The sequence below is a fragment of the Arachis hypogaea genome, chromosome 16, assembly GCF_003086295.3.
Source record: "Arachis hypogaea cultivar Tifrunner chromosome 16, arahy.Tifrunner.gnm2.J5K5, whole genome shotgun sequence".
Lineage (NCBI taxonomy): Eukaryota > Viridiplantae > Streptophyta > Magnoliopsida > Fabales > Fabaceae > Arachis > Arachis hypogaea.
This window is the reverse complement of record NC_092051.1, coordinates 16,477,181-16,499,351: the sequence shown is the minus strand read 5'-3', so window position 1 is coordinate 16,499,351 and position 22,171 is coordinate 16,477,181. Positions and strand designations below refer to the sequence as shown.

The 22,171-nt window shown below is 35.8% G+C and overlaps 1 protein-coding gene across 1 annotated transcript; it reads right to left on the bottom strand.

Moving 5' to 3' along the window:
* Positions 1 to 77: 77 nt before the first annotated feature.
* On the bottom strand, positions 78 to 2,120 carry LOC112757998 (pectinesterase-like). Its single transcript, XM_025806552.2, has 2 exons — positions 1,058 to 2,120; positions 78 to 777 (listed from the first exon to the last, which is right to left on the bottom strand). Exons 1-2 carry the CDS (start codon positions 2,022 to 2,024, stop codon positions 83 to 85), a joined length of 1,662 nt encoding a protein of 553 aa, XP_025662337.1. The 5' UTR covers positions 2,025 to 2,120; the 3' UTR covers positions 78 to 82.
* Between the last annotated feature and the right edge of the window lie 20,051 nt (positions 2,121 to 22,171).

The following is a 22,171-nucleotide window of genomic DNA, read 5'->3' as shown; positions in this document are numbered from 1 at the left end:
AATGCAATTTTATTTATGACCGACATGCATACATATATGAATTAATTCCTATCTGATCTGTTATACAATAATAATGCAAAATTCAGTATAAACTAGCTAAATATGGTACTCCAGTGGCGGGAAGCCAAACATCACCAAATATGAAATTGGAGACTGTAAAATTAATTGCACCTATGCTGTCCAAAAGCACATCGTAACCTGCCCAAGTAACCCTACTACTGGTATTTGATCCGGCTCCCCAGTTATCATATTCAGCATAATAAAGGGTGTCTAAGGCAAAGTCCCCAGACCAAGCAACCCAACCCGCTGGATCGATCAAGCTATCCATGAAAGATTGCATGTAAACTGTTCTTGAATACAGTTTCCATGGCCTCCCTAGGTACGTTTTTGTGGTGCCGTTACTAGCAGCTAAATCGGCTGCGGCCGTTATGGTGCAATTGTGTATGGAGATTCCAGTGTTTTGATTCACGTCAGTTCTGCCCTGTGCAGTGATTGCATTGAATTGATTACTCATTGGTAGTCTTGGGTAGATGTTACAATCTTGGAAGACAACCGCTCCATTGCCAAATATGAAGTCCACAGTGCCATAAATGTCGCAGTTTCTGTAGAATTGCCTCATAGAATGCGTGTACAATGTGTCTTGGTACCCTTCAAAGCTACAGCTATAAAATGCAGATAGATCTGCACCGCTCCGAAACGCCACTGCTTGGTGGTTTATTGCTCCGGCTGTGTTCCGAAATGTCATGTTCACCGCCACAAAGCCTTGTGCAACCACAGCTGAAAGAAGAAAAACTAATAAGGTCACTTGGTGATCAAGTAACTAAACATGGAAAGTTAATTAACAAGAAAAGGTAGCAAAGGAAAAATAAAGCATCATTTTACTGTGTTATCAAAGAAGATTTAAAAATAGAAATTCACATGCAGTTGTCTTTATATAAAATTATTAGTTAAGAATTGTTAGATAATAGTTTACCCAAGCATGTCAAAGCATATAATAACTCTTAAGTAACTTATATTTTACACAATCATAAAAATTAAAAGTAAGATTCATCATTACCAAACGTGGCAGAGTTGAAGGTTGTCCAGCCATCAGCAACGCTTCGATTTCCGGTGATTATAGTCTGGTTAATACCATCACCTATCATCATTAAATACTGCTTGGTTTTTGGAATGGAAACATATTCTTCATACACCCCTGCAACCACATAAATTACAAAAAAGCCATTGATACCAAGGGTGTTGTTTGGTGCTGCATTCACTGCATCATTAATAGTTGTGTAGTCTCCAGAGCCATCTGGGTTCACCACCACCGTTTGGCTCACAACAACATTCGCCTCAGGATCTAACTGAAGCAGTTTTCTTCCTCTTCTTTTTGTTATCTCATACAGCCTCTGTTCCCACATGCGATGAATGTTACTTCTCTTTACTATTCTCTCTGTTAATTTTCTGTTGTGTGTGTTTTTGTTGTTTCCCCAACCTTGCTTGAAAAATGCAAGGGATATGCTATAAAACTTGGTCCCATTGGAGATATTGGTGATGAGTAATTCATCAGTGTGTGTGGTTGTGGCTTGTTGGAGGCTATCTAAGCATGTGTCGTGGTTGGTTAAAGTAGCACTAATCATGCTATGCAAATAATTTTCATCCTCTGAGCTACTGAGTGTGTTAGTGGAATTTATGGCGTTGAGAGTGTTGGTCCAGAAATCTACGTTGAAGTCACTTAGAAGGTAGCAATCTTGAAGGGCAAGAAGCATGGACTCAGATAATTTGTTTTTGGAACGAGGTTTGAGATACTTAGAGACTAATGAGCGAAACTTAGTAGATGATGAGAGGGATTTGCGTGCGAAAAATCGACCATAGCTATGTATGTCACTGCGGCCTTTGGAAGGTGAATTGGATTTGCAGAAGGATGGATATGGTGTGAGGTCGCAAATGGAGGAAGATGAAGATGCAAGAGAAGCCAAGTTGGAGAAAATAATAGTGGCAGTGAATAATAATAAGCTTATAGATAGATCTGAAGCTGCCATTGAGAACTACCTAGCTTGATGAGATGAATAATATTCATAGAGTACGTTATAAATATGTGCATGGAGCGTGCTATAGAAAAAGCAGTTGTAGTTTGATTATACAACAATTTTGGTTAATGGTATCTTCTAATTTTTAATATAGGCGATTCCAATTTTAATTTGTACTCAAAAGAACACTTTTGCTTTCTTGACTTAGTTAATTTAAAATTCATGGAAAAAAAAAATAGAAAAAGTGATAGTAGGGTGATAAATTGTCATGCATCATGCATGTGAGACCGAAATAGGTGATGTCCACCGACTTAGCAAATTATTACTTCATATCTCTGTATTATGTATACGTGTTTACACAATACCAGTCGGCTTATAATTTAAAGTCCAAAAAGACTAAAGAGAGAATGCAAACGCAAGTTAGAATCATAGCATTTAAGAGAAGGGCTAATTTAATCGAGTGAAATTACTAATTAGCAAAAAAGTTTTAATCATTAAAAAAATTATTAATTAATAATTAATAATTTAATACATTTTTTAAAATAAAAATTTGTTTTATTTTAAATTATTATAAAATTATATAATAATATTATATTTTTTGGTAACCCACAAATAAAATAAAAAATTCACATATTAAGAAAAATAGAATTAAAATTAAACTATGCTCAACCTACAAATAAAATTAGAATTGAATTCAAATTGTATATTTTTTTTATATTTTTTATGCTATAAAAAATATTTCTTTTATGCTCTTTCACTTTTGATCGATCATTTTTAACACTAAAAATAAAAAATATACAAAAGTGTTATGTATAACATTTGGCTTACTAATTAAAATAATATAAACATATAAAAAATAATAATATATAGCATCAACCAGAACGGATCTATAAGGTAGTAGGGGCAAGTGCTACAGTAAAATTTAAAAAATTATTCAATAGTATATATTAGTATCATTTATTTGCTCCCATTAATTTCTTGAATTATTTAACACACTACTCTATTAATTAATATAAAAATTATTTTATTAGATTTCACTGTATTATATGAAATTATTGATACAAGAAGATTGGATCCAAATATGGGCCTCATACATCAACAATGTCTATGGGACACCCACCAATTTTTTAATGTCTTAACATAAATGTTTTCTTTAACAGTGGAGCATCAACTCTCCATCAGTGGATTTTTATCTTCTTGGATAAGTGAAGCTTTTGATCTCATTAATACACTCAACTCATCTTCTTTACAAATACTATAGAGCTATCATCTACTACAAAAAAGAGTTCTAACAACCATTACAAATGAAACTCATCCTTGAAAGAAGAAGAGAATTTAATCTTGAAGAATTTATGAAGTAACTTTTATTGAATAAGAAAGAATGTATACAAAAAGAAAAGGAATAATGTTTTTAATCATAATAAAACTGATCCTTTTTTCACACCCACAAGGCCATATTTATTAACTATTCTTGAGGGATATTAATTTGATGGGTTGCCTCTGGTTTATTGGGCTACAGTTGACTTATACTTTGGGTTATCAATATCCCCTCCCCTCAAGCTCAAGTTGCTCCTTGGAATAACTCTGAGCTTGTCTTTGAGCCTCTCATAATTGGTTGCTAACAAAGATTTTGTTAAAATATCAGCAACTTGTTCAATTCCAAAGAATATGTATAACTTGTAATGACTTCTTGTTGATATTTTCTCGAACAACTTGGATATCTAGCTTTGTTTTGTCATGTAAGACTGGATTTGCAGTGAGCAAAACAGTACTTAAATTGTCACAAAATATTGACGGAGCAGTAGTCAATGCAATCTTCAACTCAGACAGCAAATTCTTCACCTATATAATTTCTGCTTCACAGGCTGCCAGGCTTCGAAATTCTGCCTCAGTTGACAACCTACTTATAGTTGTTTGTTTTCTGCAAGACCAAGTAACCAAATTAGCTCCGAAGAATACACAATAACCCGAAACAGACCTCTGATCCTCTAGATCTGCTGCCTAGTGCCTAGTCAGAATCAGAAAAATCATACAACCTATAGTCATTGCAAGGAAAGGAAAGGAAGTTTCATCAAATTGAACATGTCTTGTGGTATAAAGTTTACCACAAGGTGAAAGGCATTTGTAGCCTTTTGAGTTTGGGGCATAACCAAGAAAGACACATTTATGAGATCTAAAATCTAACTTTGTTTTATTATAAGGCCTTAAAAAAGGAAAACAACTACTACCAAAAACTCGTAGAGAAGTATAATCAGGGACAGTGTTAAACAAGGTCTCGTAAGAAAATTTGTTGTCCAAAATTGGAGTTGGGATGCGATTAATTAAGTAAGTCGCTGTTAAAACAGCTTCATCCCAGAAAATAATGGCAAAGAGGCTGTAGATAGCATGGCAAGACTCATTTCAATGAGGTGCCTATGTTTTCTCTCAACTTTGCCATTTTGTTCTGGAGTGTAAGGACAACTAAACCTTTGAACAATACCTTCATTGGCCAGGAATTGACTGAACTGATGAGAAGTGTATTCCCCACCATTATCAGATTGAAAAGCTTTTATTTTGTGGTTTATAAGATTCTCCATTTGCTGTTTAAATTGTTTGAAAGCTAACAGAACTTGAGATTTAGAGACAAGTAAACAAAGAAAAGTATACCGAGAATATGCATCAATAAAGGTAACATAATAACGAAATCCTAAGTGTGATACAATAGGTGCTGGACCCCAAACATCAGAGTAAACAAGTTGAAGAGGTGCAATGTAGACAGTAAGTGAGGAATTAAAAGGCAATTTATGCATTTTAGCATGCATACAGTTTTCACACACATCAGGAAACAAAGTATCTTTATTCTTATCCATGTCAACATTACAACTTGATAGAATTATGAGTACAGTTTTCTTGACTGTGTGACCAAGTCTTTTATACCACAAGTCCAAAGAAATTTTGGAAGAAATAAAAGCACAAGGTTGTAAAGAATCTAGAGAAAAATAGGAACAGTAACATTGAAAAATCTGTAAATGCCACCCTGTCTATGTCCTTGAAGAAGCACTTTGTCAGTTTGCTGGCATTTAACAAAACATACATGAGCATAAAATTGAAAATAAACATCATTATCTTCAGCAAATTTAGAGACACTGATAAGATTTTTGGTGATTTTTGGAGAATAAATTAATTGTTGTAATCTAAAATATCTATTAGAATCACAAGCATATAATAAAGAAGTACCAATTTTAGATATAGGCAAACCTGAGTCATTCCCAATCTGAACTTGGTCAGGGCCTGAGTAATCTGAGGATGTGATAAACGAAGATGAATCAGGAGTAATGTGGTGGGAAGCACCAGTATCTGGGTACCAGGAGGAGTCAGCAATAGATCCTGGAGCAGCTATGTAGGCAGTAGGATGATGAAAAGATGGAGGGGATGGTGGTGATGTAGTTGTAGTGGTACTGGCTTGTGACATATTAGAAGAGTTTGGTGAATTGGTAAAGAAGGTGGAAGAGGGAGTCTGAGAATTTTGCGATGGAGGAGGTATATGCTGGTTGAATCTGTTGAAACAATGCCAAGCAATGTGGCCAAATCTACCACATACCTGGCATTGTGGCCTATTCTGATTGAAAAAGGATCTGCCTCCTCGTGAAAACCTACCACCTCTACCTCTTCTTCCTCCAAAACCACGACCTGAATTAGAATTGGAAGGAAATGAACTCTAAGAGATATTAGCTTGAATCATAGAGGTTGTGGATTTTCAGAATTTATCAACCATATCATCAAAAGTCAAAATTTGAGTTTCAACCTCACAAAGGCTGAAAATTTCTCATTTGGAATTGACAGTGTGCAGTAAAACTTGATATTCTTCATTCAATCCCTCAAGCAGTGCATCAATATATTCTTCAACAGTTAAAGGAGAGCCTAAAGCTGCCAAAGAATCTGCAATCTCCTTAATCTTTGAAATATATTCAGAAGCTGTTGAACTTTGCTTCTTGACAATCTTTATTTGTGCTTTGAGCTGTTTGACACGGTATTTGTTAGATTCCTCAAAATATTGTTCAATTCTGCCCCAAATTTCATGACTGAAAGAGCAACCAACCATTTTAGTTTTGAATACAGGATCAATAGATGCCAGAAGCCAAGACTGGAGATTATAATCATCTTGAAGCCACTGGGTATACGCTGATGACTCGATTCCATTTTGTTGATCTTCAATCGTAGTGAATCTAGGAGGAACACGATCTTTATAGAGATGATTTTCCAAAAGCTGACCTCGAACTGCCGCCAATGCTTGTTGTTGCCAAGTTTTGTGATTTCTTTCTCCTAATTTATCACTAATCGGAGTAAAGGGTCGGGAGTTGAACAACTGAGGTGGGAAAGAAAAGGGATTGAGATTAGCAAGAAGATTATTGTTGTTGTTGTTAGCAGAATTTTCAGGGTTTGAATTATTGTTGTTGTTGTTGGTCACAGGAGGTGAATTGTTAGATGAATATGGAGATGCATCCATGGTTGAGAAAAACCTAAAGCTCGTGATACCATGAAAGAAGAAGAGAATTTATGAAGTAACTTTTATTAAATGAGAAAGAATGTGTACAAAAAGAAAAGGAACTGTGTTTTTAATCATAACAAAACTGATTCCTTTTTCACACCCATACTTATTAACTATTCTTGAAGGATATTAACTTGATAGGCTGCCCCTGGTTTATTGGGCTACAGTTGACTTATACTTTGGGCTGTCAATAATCCTATTAGAAAGAATCAAGGAAGGGACGATCTTTGAAAGCATGGGAGGAGATGTGGTGCTCTTTGATGAAACTCCAGTTCAACAAGAAGCTCCTACTAATCAAAAGCTAGTTGGCAAAGAGAAAAATCACTCAACGTGACTACAGTGCGGAGGAAGACCATATTTCAAATGTGGCGAGATCTACAAGTGCTAATGATCACTAATGCAGGAGTCAAATATTTTATTTTAAATTTTAAAAGTCAAGATAAAGCAAGAAGAGCATATGATAGCAGACCATGGAGAATAGAAGGTTATATGCTTAGTCTTTAATGGTTGAGTTTGAATCTGTCTATTGATGAGGTAAATTACAATTAGCTTTCTATTTGAGTTTAAATTCACGAACTACCTTTTCATAAAATCAATAAAAGCAATGCTGAAAAATAGGAGATATGTTGAGGAGAGTTATAAATGCGGAAAATCTTTTTATTAATGGGAACATGCTTAGATCTTTTTTGAGAGTTAGAATTGAGATTAATATTCAATTTTCCTTAAAAATTGGATTCTAGTTTAAAAGATATGATGAAAGTCATTCATAGACATCGTTCATGTATGAAAAACTGTATGATTATTGCTATAAATGTGGGATGATTGGCCATGACAGAAGGACTTATGTTGAGGAGATGGCTATGTTCATAGCTAATCCTAGTGTGTCCAGATATGGTTCAAAACTAATTACTCCAGGCTTGAAATCTATAGATGTTGAGGCTAGAAAGGTTGGAATTAGAAGACAGAGAGTTGAACAAAATAATTGGATGGTGGAGCTATGGGAAGTGCGTGAAAGAAGCCAGCAAGAGAGGATATGGCAGAAAAGGTACCAAAAAAGAGAAGAACAGTCTAGTCAAAGGTGAGAAAGGAGTTTTCAAGCTAGTGTCTCAATAAAATCAGTAGGCAGAATATTTGGCACACAAGATCAATTTACAAATAGACAAGTAGCAATGCAAGAAAATCCATATCAAAATGAAGGGACAGATTTGGAAGAGTTGAATAATGATGTGAATGCTACTGTGTTGGAATTAGGGGAAGAGGCTCAGATAGGAAGGAAGATTACAGAGACCTTACTTGTCAAAAGAGAGAGAGATTAGGGAAAAAATAAACCTAGAAGAAACAACTACAGTTATGAGGAAGGTTAGATATAACATCAGGGTAATAAATGAAGAAAGAGCAAGCCCAATAGGAGAAAAAAGTGATATCCAGTCCAACAAGTTCTTCTGCCAAACTGAGACAGTGGAGAGCCCAATGCACCAAACATCAAAAGAGAAAAGGGCATTATTATAAGAGAGGAAGAACCTAGCCCAAGGGAGAACTATAATGCAAAAAAAGACAGCATTTGGATCATAGAGCATAAAGAGGCCCAAGAGAAGATAGACTAGACTAAGGATGAAAAAAGACTAACTATTGGAGAAATTTAAAAAAAAAATAGTGGGCAAAATGGCCCAAGAAAATAAAGACACTAAGGCAGGTCAACAAAAACAACAATAAGGAGTCCTGATAAGAAATGAAATGGAGGAAAGATAGCAAGTGGAGAAGAGGAAAGCATGTTGGACCCACAAGCTAAGAGCATTGAAGAATCAACAAGAACTACACAAGAAAGACAAGTACACATGTCAGCTAACAGGTAATAAAGATTTATACTTTGTGTAGTTGGCTAAGAAAGATGACGAAGATAATAGCAATGATAATAATCAGCCACTTACTATAATAAAGGAATGCAAGCTGGAATTAGCAAGATGCATAAGGAAAAACCTGAAGCTAAAAAGAAAAAGGGAAGACGAGGATATTGTGCAGTTAATGGAATTGAAAGAGGGTTAAGAGGAGGAGAACCAAAATGCTAGGACAAGGAAGAAAAGCAAGGCAGAAATGGAGATACACAAATCAGGGATGATTGCACGAGGAATGCTGACCAGAGAAGTTGTTATGGAAGACTCTATGGCTGAGGAGGTGGGCCTAAACATGCCCTCAAAACTCAGCCATGAGTGTGATAAGTTGTAATTTTCGTGGGTTGGCGGCTCCCGTGACATTTTTGGAGCTCCATAACCTGTGCAAACAGATAAAGCCAACCATATTTGCAATAGAAACTAGAGCAAAAGAAAAGACTATTATGAAAATTAGGAAAATGTTACATTTTAATGAAGCTTTTTGCATTGAGTCCTTGGGGTTGTTCAGAGGTATTTTCTTATTTTGAAATGCAATATATAATGTTAATATTTATTTTTATTGTGACAATTACATTAAAGCCCATATTGAAGATAAAAAAAAAAAAGAAATATATGGTATTGTAATTTTGTGTATGGTGATCCTCTCTTTAGCTGAAGGAAGGAGTTGTGGAAGGATATCACAGCAAGAAACAACCATAGAGTCATGCCTCAAGTATTTATAGGAGATTTTAGTGATGTATTAACACAAGAAGAAAAGGTAGGTTTGCACCCGAAGCCAAATAATCAGGTAAGAGAGTTCAAAAATTTTGTGAATGCTAATGCTCTAATGGATATAGAGTTAAAGGGAGGTAGATTTACTTGGTTTAGCAACCTGAGAAATGGGGTGATTACTAGGGAGAGAATAAATAGAGTATTAGCCAATTGGGAATAGAGAAGTATATTTCAGCGTGCCTCTTTAACAGTTATGTCAGCCATAAGTTCAGATCATTGCCCGATAATTCTGAACTTAGAGTTGAAATGCAAATTTGGAAAGAGCTTCAAGTTTGAATCGTATTGGGTTGACCATGAAGATTGTGAAAGAATAGTTAGTAGAGGCTGGAATAGAGAGGAATCAAATGGAGATAATTGGAGTAAGTTGACGGGAAAGATTAAAAGCTGTAGAAAGGAACTCAAGAGATGGAGCAAGGTAACCTTTAAAAGGGTATATAGAGAAATTCAAAAAATGAAAGAGGAAGACGAACTTAGAAGTTTGTAATCGTCAGAATTATTAGAAGGGCAGTAGAAAAGGATTTTAGAATTAAAGGAAGGAATAGCTAAATTATGGAAGCAAGAGAAAAAATACTAGGGGCAACGAGCTAGATTAAAGTGGCTAAGGTAGGATGATAAAAATATAGTTTTTTTCCACGCGATTACTATTTGGAGAAGGAATAAGAATCGGATAGAGAAATTAAAGGATAATGTCGGATAATGGCTAAATAGTAAAGAGGAAATAATGGAACATATTGAGAACCATTTTCAAAATCTCTTCAACTCAACAAGAAGACAAAATTTTGAAAAAACCATCAACAAGATTTCAAGGATGATGACAAATGAGAAGAATGAGGAGCTATTAAAAGAAGTTTCATATGAGGAGATAAGAGCGACTGTCTTTGGCATGGGGAGCCTTAAGGAACCTAGGCCTGACGGTTTGAAAGGGCTATTTTATCAGAAGTATTGGAAATACATTAAGAATGATATGTGCGCGATAGTTAAGGAATTCTTCAGAAGTGGACATATACCTGAATAGATTAACGAGACAACAGTGGTCTTAATTCCTAAGATCAAGAATCCAGAGAATCTCAACCAACTACGACTCATTAGTTGTTGTAATTTTGTTTACAAAATATTAGCAAGGGTCCTAGTCCAAAGAATGAAGAAGATGATGGAAAAAGTTGTATTGTCCATGCAGAGTGCATTTGTGAGGGATAGATTCATATAAGATAATGTCATCATGGTACAAGAGGTCTATCACAGCCTTAATAGAAAAGAAAAAAAATAGCTCTAATAATCTAGCAATTAAACTAGACATGAATAAGACTTATGATAGGCTTAAATGGGACATCCTAGAAAAAGTCCTCATAGCTTTCGGGTTTCAAGCAAGGTGGGTAAAGTTGATGATGGCGTATGTTACAAGTGCAAATTATAGATTTAAAATTAATGGAGAATTGTCAAGAAAAATCAAGCCACATAGGAAACTTTCGACAAGATGATCTCTTATCACCGTATTTATTTATCGTGGCAGCAGAGGTCTTGACAATTCTAATGAGCGAGGCACAAAGAGAAGATAGAATTTTGGGATTTAAAATTGCACCAACAGCACCTACTATCTTTCAGTTACTTTTTGCAGATGACTGCATTATTTTGGCAGAAGTAAAGGAGGAAGAGATTTTTTAAATCATCACAATTTTGAATGAATATACTGAAGCTTCATGACAGAGAATCAATATAGACAAATCAGGAATCACCTTCGTACATCAAGTACCTATACAGACTAGGGTGAACACTGAGAAAATTCTTGGTATGGCTTCATGGGATACTCCAAGAAAGTATTTGGGGCTATCGGCCTACTGGAGAAGGTCTAAAATAGAGAATTAACATGGATTGAGGAGAAAGTCATAAACAAATTAGAAGATTAGAAGGAAAAGATTTTAAGTCAAGTAGGCAAAGAAACATTAATTAAAGCAGTTATGCAAACAATACCAACTTATATAATGGGTATGATCAAATTTCTGAAAGATTTCTACAGAAGACTCAGCTCAAGAGTGGTGAGACTTTAATGGGCTTCATTAGGGAAAGAACGAGGTATACATTGGAAGAGTTTAAAATCTATAATAGCGAGTAAAAAGATGGTGGCCTAGGATTTAAGGACATGGAAATTCAAAATATAGCTCATTTAGCCAAAATAGCTTGGAGAATTATAAAAAATTCGAATGCAACATGGGTACAAATCATAAAGGCAATTTATTTTCTAAGGGAGAACTTCTGGGAAGTGAAGGCTTCAAGAAACTCTTCATGGGTATGGAAGAGTATTTTACAAGGTAGGAAGCTGCTCCAAAAACAAGGATAATGGTGTATTAGTGATGGTGATGACATGTCATCATGTCATGTTTTTCTATACTTTTTCATACAAGAAATTAATGATTAGTGCTTAAATATTGCATTCTTTGGTGCTTAAATGGTATATTTCTTTGATCTTTTAATTTGATAAACTTTGTAGGAAATAAGAAGAAAAAGAAGCAAAGAAGCACAAAATAAGCTAAAAAGAAGAAAAAAAGAGCTTTGGGGCACACTTTGAAGTTGGAGCACACTTTGGAGCCTTAGGCCATGCTTTTAAAAGCGTGGCCCATGACCAAATCAAGGAAGCTTCATCAGCACAGCAACCCAGGAGCTCAACGTTTGCGCCAACGTTTGCCTCAAACGTGAGGTCAAACGTTGGCTAAGGAATACCTTGGGAAATGTTGCTCCCCACAGCCTGAAGGGGTATACTTCCAACAAGAATAACTTGAGCTACAGAGCTTCAAATGAGGTGATTCAAAAAGCAATGGAAAGTAGGAATCAAGAGCTTTCCAAGCATATATGGCACTGTATGGTGGACACTAAAATTAAGGGAGAAAACTGCCCCGAAATGTGCATAAACGAACATGGTGGCAACCTGCAGTGAGGCCAACTGACCTCTACACCTTCGACGGAGAATAACTCGAGCTGTGGAGCTCCAAATGATGCGCTCCTAATGGCATTGGAAAGTAGACATTCAGGGCTTTCCAACAATATATAATAGTATGGGGTGGACAATGCATTTGAGCCTCCAAAACCTGACGTTTTCATCCACGTTTGAGGCAAACGTCGCCTCAAACGTTGCACACCAAAGCCAGCAACCCTGTCCTCTTCAAAAGAGCATAACTTGAGTTGTAGATGTCCAATTGAGGTGATTTCAGTTACGTTGGAAAGCTGACATTCAGAGCTTTCCAACCATATATAATAGTCTATAGTGGACATGAAATTGGCAACGTTGACAAGAGGACAAAGAAGCGTCCCAAGACTTGAACTTCAAAAACACACCCAGGAGGACTTAACGTTTGAGCTCACGTTTGACCTCAAACGTGAACTCAAACGTGAGTGACAGCAAACCCCCATTCTGCATCATGCCATTACAAGACGTTTGAGCTCACGTTTGACCTCAAACGTGAACTCAAACGTGGATGACAAACAAGGGGCCGATCTGCATAATGGGTTTCACGAAGACGTTTGAGTCAACGTTTGCCTCAAACGTTGACTCATACGTGAATTGCTCAACAATCCAATTTGCACGCAGATTTTTCCTCAAGACCAAGGCCATCCGAATCCATCTTCAATCCAATTCCACTCCAAAGCAAGCAAAGCCCAATTGACATCACTTATAGGCACAAAGATCAGTTAGATTAGGATTTTTCATTTTTGAAATTTAATTTGTTTTCAATTTCATTTTCATTTTCATTTTGCCTATATAAGGCATCATTTTCATTTTTAGAAGCAGGCTGGCTCCACAAGGGAGCATTAGGAATAGAGAACTCTCTCTCTTTAGTTTTTCTCTTTGTTTTGAATCTTGGGTTGAGAATTGAAGGAATTCTGTTTCATTCTCACTTTGAGATTTCTCTTGTTCTTCTTCTACAAAATTTCAGTGAATTAAGGATTTGAATCAACACTCTGTTTACTGCTTTCATCTTCATTTATTTTGCAAATTGTTCTTTATTGGATCAAGGAAGGACTTGAGATCTAGACTTGTTTTCTAGTCTCATTGAGCCCCTGAGATCTTCACTTGTCTTTTTAGATTTCACAATTGATTTGAGTTTTCTTGCTGATTTACTTTTCTGCTACAATTTCCTTCTCTGCAATTTTTACTTTCTACTACATTGCTTCCAATTTACATTTCCTGCACATTTACATTCTACACTTTAACTTTGAGCCTGCTGCAAATCTGAATTTACTTTTCTTGCCTTGGATCCATTGCTTTCTTTAATTTCCAGCACCCAGCCCCCTTTACTTTTCATGTAATTTACATTTCTTGTCATTTAAGATTTTGCCAATTTACATTCCTTGCCCTTTACGTTTATGCTCATTTACTTTCTGCAACTTTTAATTCACTGCCATTTACTTTCGGTTGGCTACATTCCATCAAATTTCACCTCAATGTTAGCTTGACTAAACTAATCACCCACTAAAGTTGCTTGATCCATCAATTCCTATGGGATCGACCTCACTCTAAGTGAGTTATTACTACTTGATGCGACCCGGTATACTTGCCGGTTAGATTTGGGTGTTTTGGAAATTCGTTTTTCCACAAATTTTCCCATCAAGTTTTTGGCGCCGTTGCCGGGGATTGATTTAGATCAACAATGATTAAGTGGGTGAGAAGTCTAGATCAAGCATTTTCTTTGTTTTTGTTCTCCGTTTTAAATTGATAGCAAGGTGTTTGAGCTATTGCCTCACTAAGAAATTCTTTCTCTGTGACATGATTTTCAATGATGTTTACAAAATACAAATGGAGTTCAACTCATCTTATGGTCAAACAAAATTTTATGGGATATCACCCACCATCACCAATCTCTAATGGTGGCTGGGAATATCACCAAGAAAATACAAATTCTAAGCACTCCAATCCATGGAGATTTGCTTCAGAGACACAAGATGAGCAAGAAAACCATATGGGATATTTTCTTCCACCACAATATGATGCTAGTCATGATTCTAATGGTGGCTGGGAAGAGAATTCTAATGCTCCATATGATATTCATCCAAAGATGCCATCACTTGACCATGCTTCAACAGAAAGCCCCTTTCAAAACTCACCACCCACACAAACTTCCATGAACCAAAGCCTCTCAAAGCTTGAGACCATGTTCAAAAGATATGAGGAGGAGACAATGAAAGTCTGGAAAGAATGAGAGAACTCCCTCAAAAACATGGAAGCACAATTAGGCCAACTGGTGAGTGCAATGAAGAAGAAGGAAAAACAAGAGGAAGAGGCTACTGAGTCAAGTAAATTTTTAGTGAAAAAGAAAGAGGTGGTGGAAATAGTTGAAAATGAAACTGCACTTGAGGTGACAAAAGAACCTGAACACTCACAACCTCCTCAAACCCCCCTGGACCAAAAAGTCTCAACTATTGAATATGAGATTAAAAGATATGAAGAGGAGATGAAGAAATGTTGGGAAGATCAACAAACCTCCTCCATGAAAGAGCTATTAAAACAAATGTTGAGTGTAAAAGAGGAAGTGGAGGAGCAAGAAAGTGAGGAAGTCATTCTAAACTCAAGTGAGGCAGAGAAGTACATGAAGGAGGAGTTCATGGAACCACCAGTTCAAAAGGCTCTGGATGAATACAAAACTCCAATAATCACACAGCAACCAAGTCTTGAATCCAAAGAAGTGAAGGCAACTAGCAAGAACACCAATTTTGTCCCTAATCTAGCAAGCAAGATCAATCAAGCCATTTGCAAAAGGAAGCTTGCTGAGGAAAGGCCAAGACAAGGGACACTAGCTGAATCCTTCCCTCCTTTGAGGTCATTCCTCTTAACAAACTGGAAGAAGAGGAAGAAAGTGAAGAACAACATGTCAAGCTAATGACACTAAAAGAGCACTTGTTGGGAGGTAACCCAACCGTAGGTAACATTTCTTATCTGCTTTGTTTTCGTTCTTTGTTTTGTTTAAATTCAATAAATTGGCATATGGTTACATTCTAAGTTTGGTGTTGCCTAGCAACAAATTGTTTTCAATCTTTTTGGATGATTGCATCAAATCAAAAATGAAAGTGACACACCAAGATTTTAAGTTTGGTGTGCCACTTATTTTCCTATGCAATTTATTCAAGCAACACTACTTGTCTGCATAATCATAATGCCTCTGCAGTTTTATTTTCTCTTTTGACTTCACACTTTTTCATTCTACTTGCTTTAGTCATTTTTCTATCTTTACTTACTTTCATTTAATTTGCTGTTTAACTGTTCTTGTTAATACTTCACCAAGACATCCTTATTCATGACAGATTCTTCACTTGGTGATTGTATTTAACATATAATAGTCTTTCTTTTTTTTCATTTAGTATTAATTCAAATAAATTGACATAGGATTGCATTCTAAGTTTGGTGTTGCTATGCAACAAAATTTGCTTCCAATCCTTACAAGATACTTGTATCAATTCCAAGTGAAAGTGTCACACTAAGTTTGGTGTGCCACTTATTCTTTATGCAAAGTATTATGCTCACCTTCTTAAGTTTGCAATCACAATGTCTCTGTCTCTTGTGCCTTGATTATTATCTTTAATTTTGCTTGCTTAGAACACATGTACTACTAACTTTTCATTGTGTAAGACATTCATGATCCATCTTAGTCCCTAGCCATTGTTCTAATTGTTGCTTGAGGATGAGCAAGCATTCTGAGTTTGGCAAGGGAAGGAGGAAGAATAGAGGAAAAAGGACAACAATAATGAAGATGAACTACAAGGTTGTAGAGTTCCTTTTCTCCTCATTTGTTTCCAGCGCTTAAAATGCATGATTGTCTTCATCTTTTCTGTTTACATATGTGTATGAATAAAGCATAGCTTGAATATTGATTTATAACATGTTGCCATGCCATTATGACTACCAACTTGAGTTTTGTAAAGCTTAAAGCAGTAAAGTATCATGATCATAAACAAACAAGGAATTAAAGAAGAGTTTAGCATATGCATACAAGTATTGGAAAGCTAGTATGATTAATTGTTGCTCAATTGCATTGGATTTTATTTAATTGAAGTTTTCATCTAGAACATTTTGTGAAATCTTTTGAAAATCATGAAAACCTTGAAGAGGCAAATACAATTAAAGCAAGAAAAGAAAAAGGGAAAAAAATGAGAAAGCTGAAGGCTCTGAGTACCAATGGCAATTTATTTGCTAAGTACTTGTGGTGTTTATGTATCAAGCCAAATGCTTGAAAACAAAACATTTAGAAGTCAAGGTTAGGCTCAAAGTGCAAAAGCACTCCCTCAAAGCTCAAGGCTCTGAGCATCAATGATTAGAGAGTCAAGAAAAGAAAAGAAAAAAAAATGAGCTTAATGAAGTCCTCTAATCAAATGCTTGTGGTGCTTATGTATCAAGTGGTAATACTTGAAAACAAAGCATTTAGAAGTCGTAGCTTTGTTATCAACTCATGGGGCAAAGCACCCAAAAGGAGAAGCTAAATAAGAAAATCAAAAGCTTGTTTCAAGGAAGAAATATAAGAGAAAGATTTCATAAATTGAGCTAGATGGAAGCATCAATCATTTACATTTCTTTTGTGATTGTAGCATGCTTAGAAAACTAGCTTACCATGAACATTGAGTTGCTACTCTTCTTACCTTGGATTGTCAATCTTTAATGCATGATTCTTTTCTTGCTTGGGGACAAGCAAGGTTTAAGTTTGGTGTTGTGATGACATGTCATCATGTCATGTTTTTCTATGCTTTTTCATACAAGAAATTAATGATTAGTGCTTAAATATTGCATTCTTTGGTGCTTAAATGGTATATTTCTTTGATCTTTTAATTTGATAAAATTTGTAGGAAATAAGAAGAAAAAGAAGCAAAGAAGCACAAAATAAGCTAAAAAGAAGAAAAAAAGAGCTTTGGGGCACACTTTGAAGTTGGAGCACACTTTGGAGCCTTAGGCCACGCTTTTAAAAGCGTGGCCCATGACCAAATCAAGGAAGCTTCATCAGCACAGCCACCCAGGAGCTCAACGTTTGCGCCAACATTTGCCTCAAACGTGAGGTCAAACGTTGGCTAAGGAATACCTTGGGAAATGTTGCTCCCCACAGCCTGAAGGGGTATACTTCCAACAAGAATAACTTGAGCTACAGAGCTTCAAATGAGGTGATTCAAAAAGCAATGGAAAGTAGGAATCAAGAGATTTCCAAGCATATATAGCACTGCATGGTGGACACTAAAATTGAGGGAGAAAACTGCCCCGAAATGTGCATAAACGAACATGGTGGCAACCTGCAGTGAGGCCAACTGACCTCTACACCTTCGACGAAGTATAACTCGAGCTGTGGAGCTCCAAATGATGCGCTTCCAATGGCATTGGAAAGTAGACATTCAGGGCTTTCCAACAATATATAATAGTATGGGGTGGACAATGCATTTGAGCCTCCAAAACCTGACGTTTTCGTCCACGTTTGAGGCAAACATCGCCTCAAACGTTGCACACCAAAGCCAGCAACCCTGTCCTCTTCAAAGGAGCATAACTTGAGTTGTAGATGTTCAATTAAGGTGATTACAGTTGCGTTGGAAAGCTGACATTCAGAGCTTTCCAACCATATATAATAGTCTATAGTGGGCATGAAATTAACAACGTTGACAAGAGGACAAAGAAGCGTCCCAAGACTTGAACTTCAAAAACACACCCAGGAGGACTTAACGTTTGAGCTCACGTTTGACCTCAAACGTGAACTCAAACGTGAGTGACAGCAAACCCCCATTCTGCATCATGCCAATACAAGACGTTTGAGCTCACGTTTGACCTCAAACGTGAACTCAAACGTGGATGACAAACAAGGGGCCGATCTGCATAATGGGTTTCACGAAGACATTTGAGTCAACGTTTGCCTCAAACGTTGACTCAAACGTGAATTGCTCAACAATCCAATTTGCACGCAGATTTCTCCTCAAGACCAAGGCCATTCGAATCCATCTTCAACCCAATTCCACTCCAAAGCAAGCAAAGCCCAATTGACATCACTTATAGGCACAAAGATCAGTTAGATTAGGATTTTTCATTTTTGAAATTTAATTTGTTTTCAATTTCATTTTCATTTTCATTTTGCCTATATAAGGCATCATTTTCATTTTTAGAAGCAGGCTGGCTCCACAAGGGAGCATTAGGAATAGAGAACTCTCTTTTTAGTTTTTCTCTTTGTTTTGAATCTTGGGTTGAGAATTGAAGGAATTCTGTTTTATTCTCACTTTGAGATTTCTCTTGTTCTTCTTCTACAAAATTTCAGTGAATTAAGGATTTGAATCAACACTCTGTTTACTGCTTTCATCTTCATTTATTTTGCAAATTGTTCTTTATTGGATCAAGGAAGGACTTGAGATCTAGACTTGTTTTCTAGTCTCATTGAGCCCCTGAGATCTTCACTTGTCTTTTTAGATTTCACAATTGATTTGAGTTTTCTTGCTGATTTACTTTTCTGCTACAATTTCCTTCTCTGCAATTTTTACTTTCTACTGCATTGCTTCCAATTTACATTTCCTGCACATTTACATTCTACACTTTAACTTTGAGCCTGCTGCAAATCTGAATTTACTTTTCTTGCCTTGGATCCATTGCTTTCTTTAATTTCCAGCACCCAGCCCCCTTTACTTTTCATGTAATTTACATTTCTTGTCATTTAAGATTTTGCCAATTTACATTCCTTGCCTTTTACGTTTATGCTCATTTACTTTCTGTAACTTTTAATTCACTGCCATTTACTTTCTGTTGGCTACATTCCATCAAATTTCACCTCAATGTTAGCTTGACTAAACTAATCACCCACTAAAGTTGCTTGATCCATCAATCCCTGTGGGATCGACCTCACTCTAAATGAGTTATTACTACTTGATGCGACCCGGTATATTTGCCGGTTAGATTTGGGTGTTTTGGAAATTCGTTTTTCCACAAATTTTCCCATCAGATGGCACCTAAGTCAGCATAAGGAGGGACAACTGGATAGGAGAGAGGAAAAAGGAGCTTAATCTGGGGATAATATAAGATTGGAAGGTAAATTTGCTTGTTAATGAAAGTGGTGAGTGGGACAAAAACAAAATTTATTCCATGTTTTCACAAGAAATAGCAAATAGTATTTTCAGAATACCAATCAGTACAATCAAAAGGCATAACACCCTATATTGGCCTTGGAAAGAAGATGGTGATTATACTATTAAAACTGGTTATCAAACAGCAAGATTAGAAGTGCAGAAACAAACTCAAAGTGGACCATCAACAAGCAATGATTAAAGGGAGCTATGGAACAAAATTTGGAATATGAAGGTTTCCTCAAAAATCAAAATGTTCTTGTGAAGGACAGCTCATGATATCTGGCCGATAAACGTAAACTTATACAAGATGATATTTATAACTAATCCTGATTGCCAATTATGTAATACGAAGGCAGAAACAACAGAGCATGCGCTGCTTCTCTGCGAATGGACACGAGCATCCTGGTTTGGGACAAAATGTCAATGTATTCCCACAACATGTGAGCCTGCAAGAGTCATGGTAGCTACGACTACCACTCGTGCGTCTCCTGGACTTACAGCTCCCAATACATTTGAAACTCTAGTGCTGAGGGAATCACCCAGAAAGAACAACAAAGTTCAATGACAAAAATAAAAAAAATGTATAACTGGTATGAAATAATATGTACATGATGATAAAAGTAAAACTTTGCTGCTTGGCTTCTGGCATTGTGTAGATTGCCTCTAGTGATCATGTACACAATGCAGGTGCCGATTTTAACAAGCAAAATGCGAAATGGTGGTACTCCGCTTTTCACAACTAACTGCTATAATTGGTGTGTATATTCTGATACTAGAGACAAGTTCTTGAAGAAGATTCATGAAATATTTTGTCTTAAATGCACGTGTTCTGATACTAGAGGCAAGTCTTTGAAAAAGATTCATAAAATATTTTGCCCTGAATGCACGTGTTCTGATATTGGAGGTAAGTCCTTGATGAAATGAAATGTTTTACGCTGAATGAACATGTTCTGATACTAGAGGCAAGTCATTGAAGAAGGTTCATGAAATGTTTTTCCGACTTCAACAACTATTGCCTCCAATGATCATGTACACAATGCAAGTACTGACTTCAACCAGTAAAATGTAAAATGGTGGTACTCTACTTTTCACAACCTGGCTGCCATGGTTGGTGCGGGTGTTTTGATATTAAAGGCAAGTCCTTGAAAAAAGTTTATGAAATGTTTTGTCCTAAATGCACGTGTTTTGATACTGGAGGCAACTCTTTGAAAAAGGTTCATGAAATATTTTGCCCTGAATATACGTGTTCTAATAATAGATGCAAGTCCTTAAAGAAATAAAATATTTTACGTTGAATGGACATGTTCTAATGCTAGTGCAGGTGTTCTGATACTAGAAGCAAGTCCTTGAAAAAGATTCATGAAGTGTTTTACCCTGAATGCACGCGTTTATGGAATGTTTTAATATATGTAAAAATCATAATTCAAATTCTCTGTGTATCGTGCGGGTCAAAATCTAATTATATATTGATTCTCATTATGGTAGTAGTTGTTTAGCCTTTTTAAATGCATGGTTAAGTTCTTGTGTTATACATGCTGTATATCATGGTTGAAACTTGAAAGCTACATTTTACTCTGCAACGTGATAATTGAAGAATTTTCTTAATTATAGCTTTGGATACCCATATATGACAATTTTGCTAACACATATTCATACTAAATATCAGCTCAAACATCTAATATTGGTTAAGTGCCAAATGGACAATGATTTAGTTTCAAGGATTTAACTCTATTTTCTCCAATCCAATTCCACACACTAATGCATGTTCTACAGAAAATTTTTCTTCAAATACCCTTTTTCTTGCCTTTATTGCCTGCAATATCAGACAACCAAAAATTTTATGACTTTAGATGTAACTCTATAAATGTAATCAGATTTATTTGCTTGACATCATTTTTTGAAACCAGGAAACATTACTTAATGAAATAAATTAAAGTGGTGTGTTGGACTATATCAATGCAAAAAAACAAAAAATATATAGCATGAAGTAACAACTAAAAAATATTTTTTTCAATAACTAATGGAATCAAACAAGAGTTTTTGAATAACTTGTTCTTAATATCAATGATCTCTACTGTTTTATTTTGGAAAATGCTCACATTTTTTTCTGTCATGATACCATTCATCCCAAAAGTTTAAACTAACAGAAGAAGGCAATATGAATGGATATATCTCTAACACTTTCCTCAAGTAAGAGCCTCTTTTGTATTTACTAGATTTTTGCATAGGCTTTTTTTCTCCTTTATTTTTTTGTCTTATGTTATTTTTCACTTTTGGAGTTTACCAAAGATCGAATTCTAGACCTTTCGGACATAGAGCTCTGGTATCATGTCATGAAATCACTCAGCCAAATATTCTAAATAATAGAAAAAAAGCCAATCAACTAAACGAACCCTAAGAACTAGGAGAATGAGGATAAACCTGTTTTTTCAATTTGTACTTCTCATAATGAAAGAAAGCAAAATTGTTTGGCAGAAGGTACCACTCATTATTCCAATCCACAAGCTTTTTCCTCTCAACCAAAAACGTAATATAACAGCAAGTGGAATTTCCAAAACATAATAAGCTCCAAAGTTCACATATGTTTCTAACTTATGTCAACCACATCCTCTAGCAATACCTATATATTAACATGACCAAGTGTTATAATTCATAGAAAGACATGGATTGTGCATTGAATAATAATGTCAAGAGGAAAAAAAGTGCCAACCTGAAAGGGTACCATGTAAGGTGTCTAATATAATAGAGACACATATTAAGGGAGCCATATCTGTAACATAATCTAACACATCCTGCTCATAGCTAAAAACATAAATTAAAATATTTTGGCACCCAAAAATGATTAATCTCATTAGAAGAGCCTGTGAGCCTGCAAAACTCAAGGCAGCTATGACCGCCACTCGTGCCTCTCT

What these genes read in the sequence shown, in the direction of transcription:
- LOC112757998 (XM_025806552.2), bottom strand. Translation starts at nt 2,024, where the DNA reads ATGGCAGCTTCAGATCTATCTATAAGCTTATTATTATTCACTGCCACT. An exon ending in CTTCAACTCTGCCACGTTTG is followed by an intron (nt 778 to 1,057) that starts GTAATGATGAAT and finishes TTCTTCTTTCAG; the next exon opens with CTGTGGTTGCACAAGGCTTT.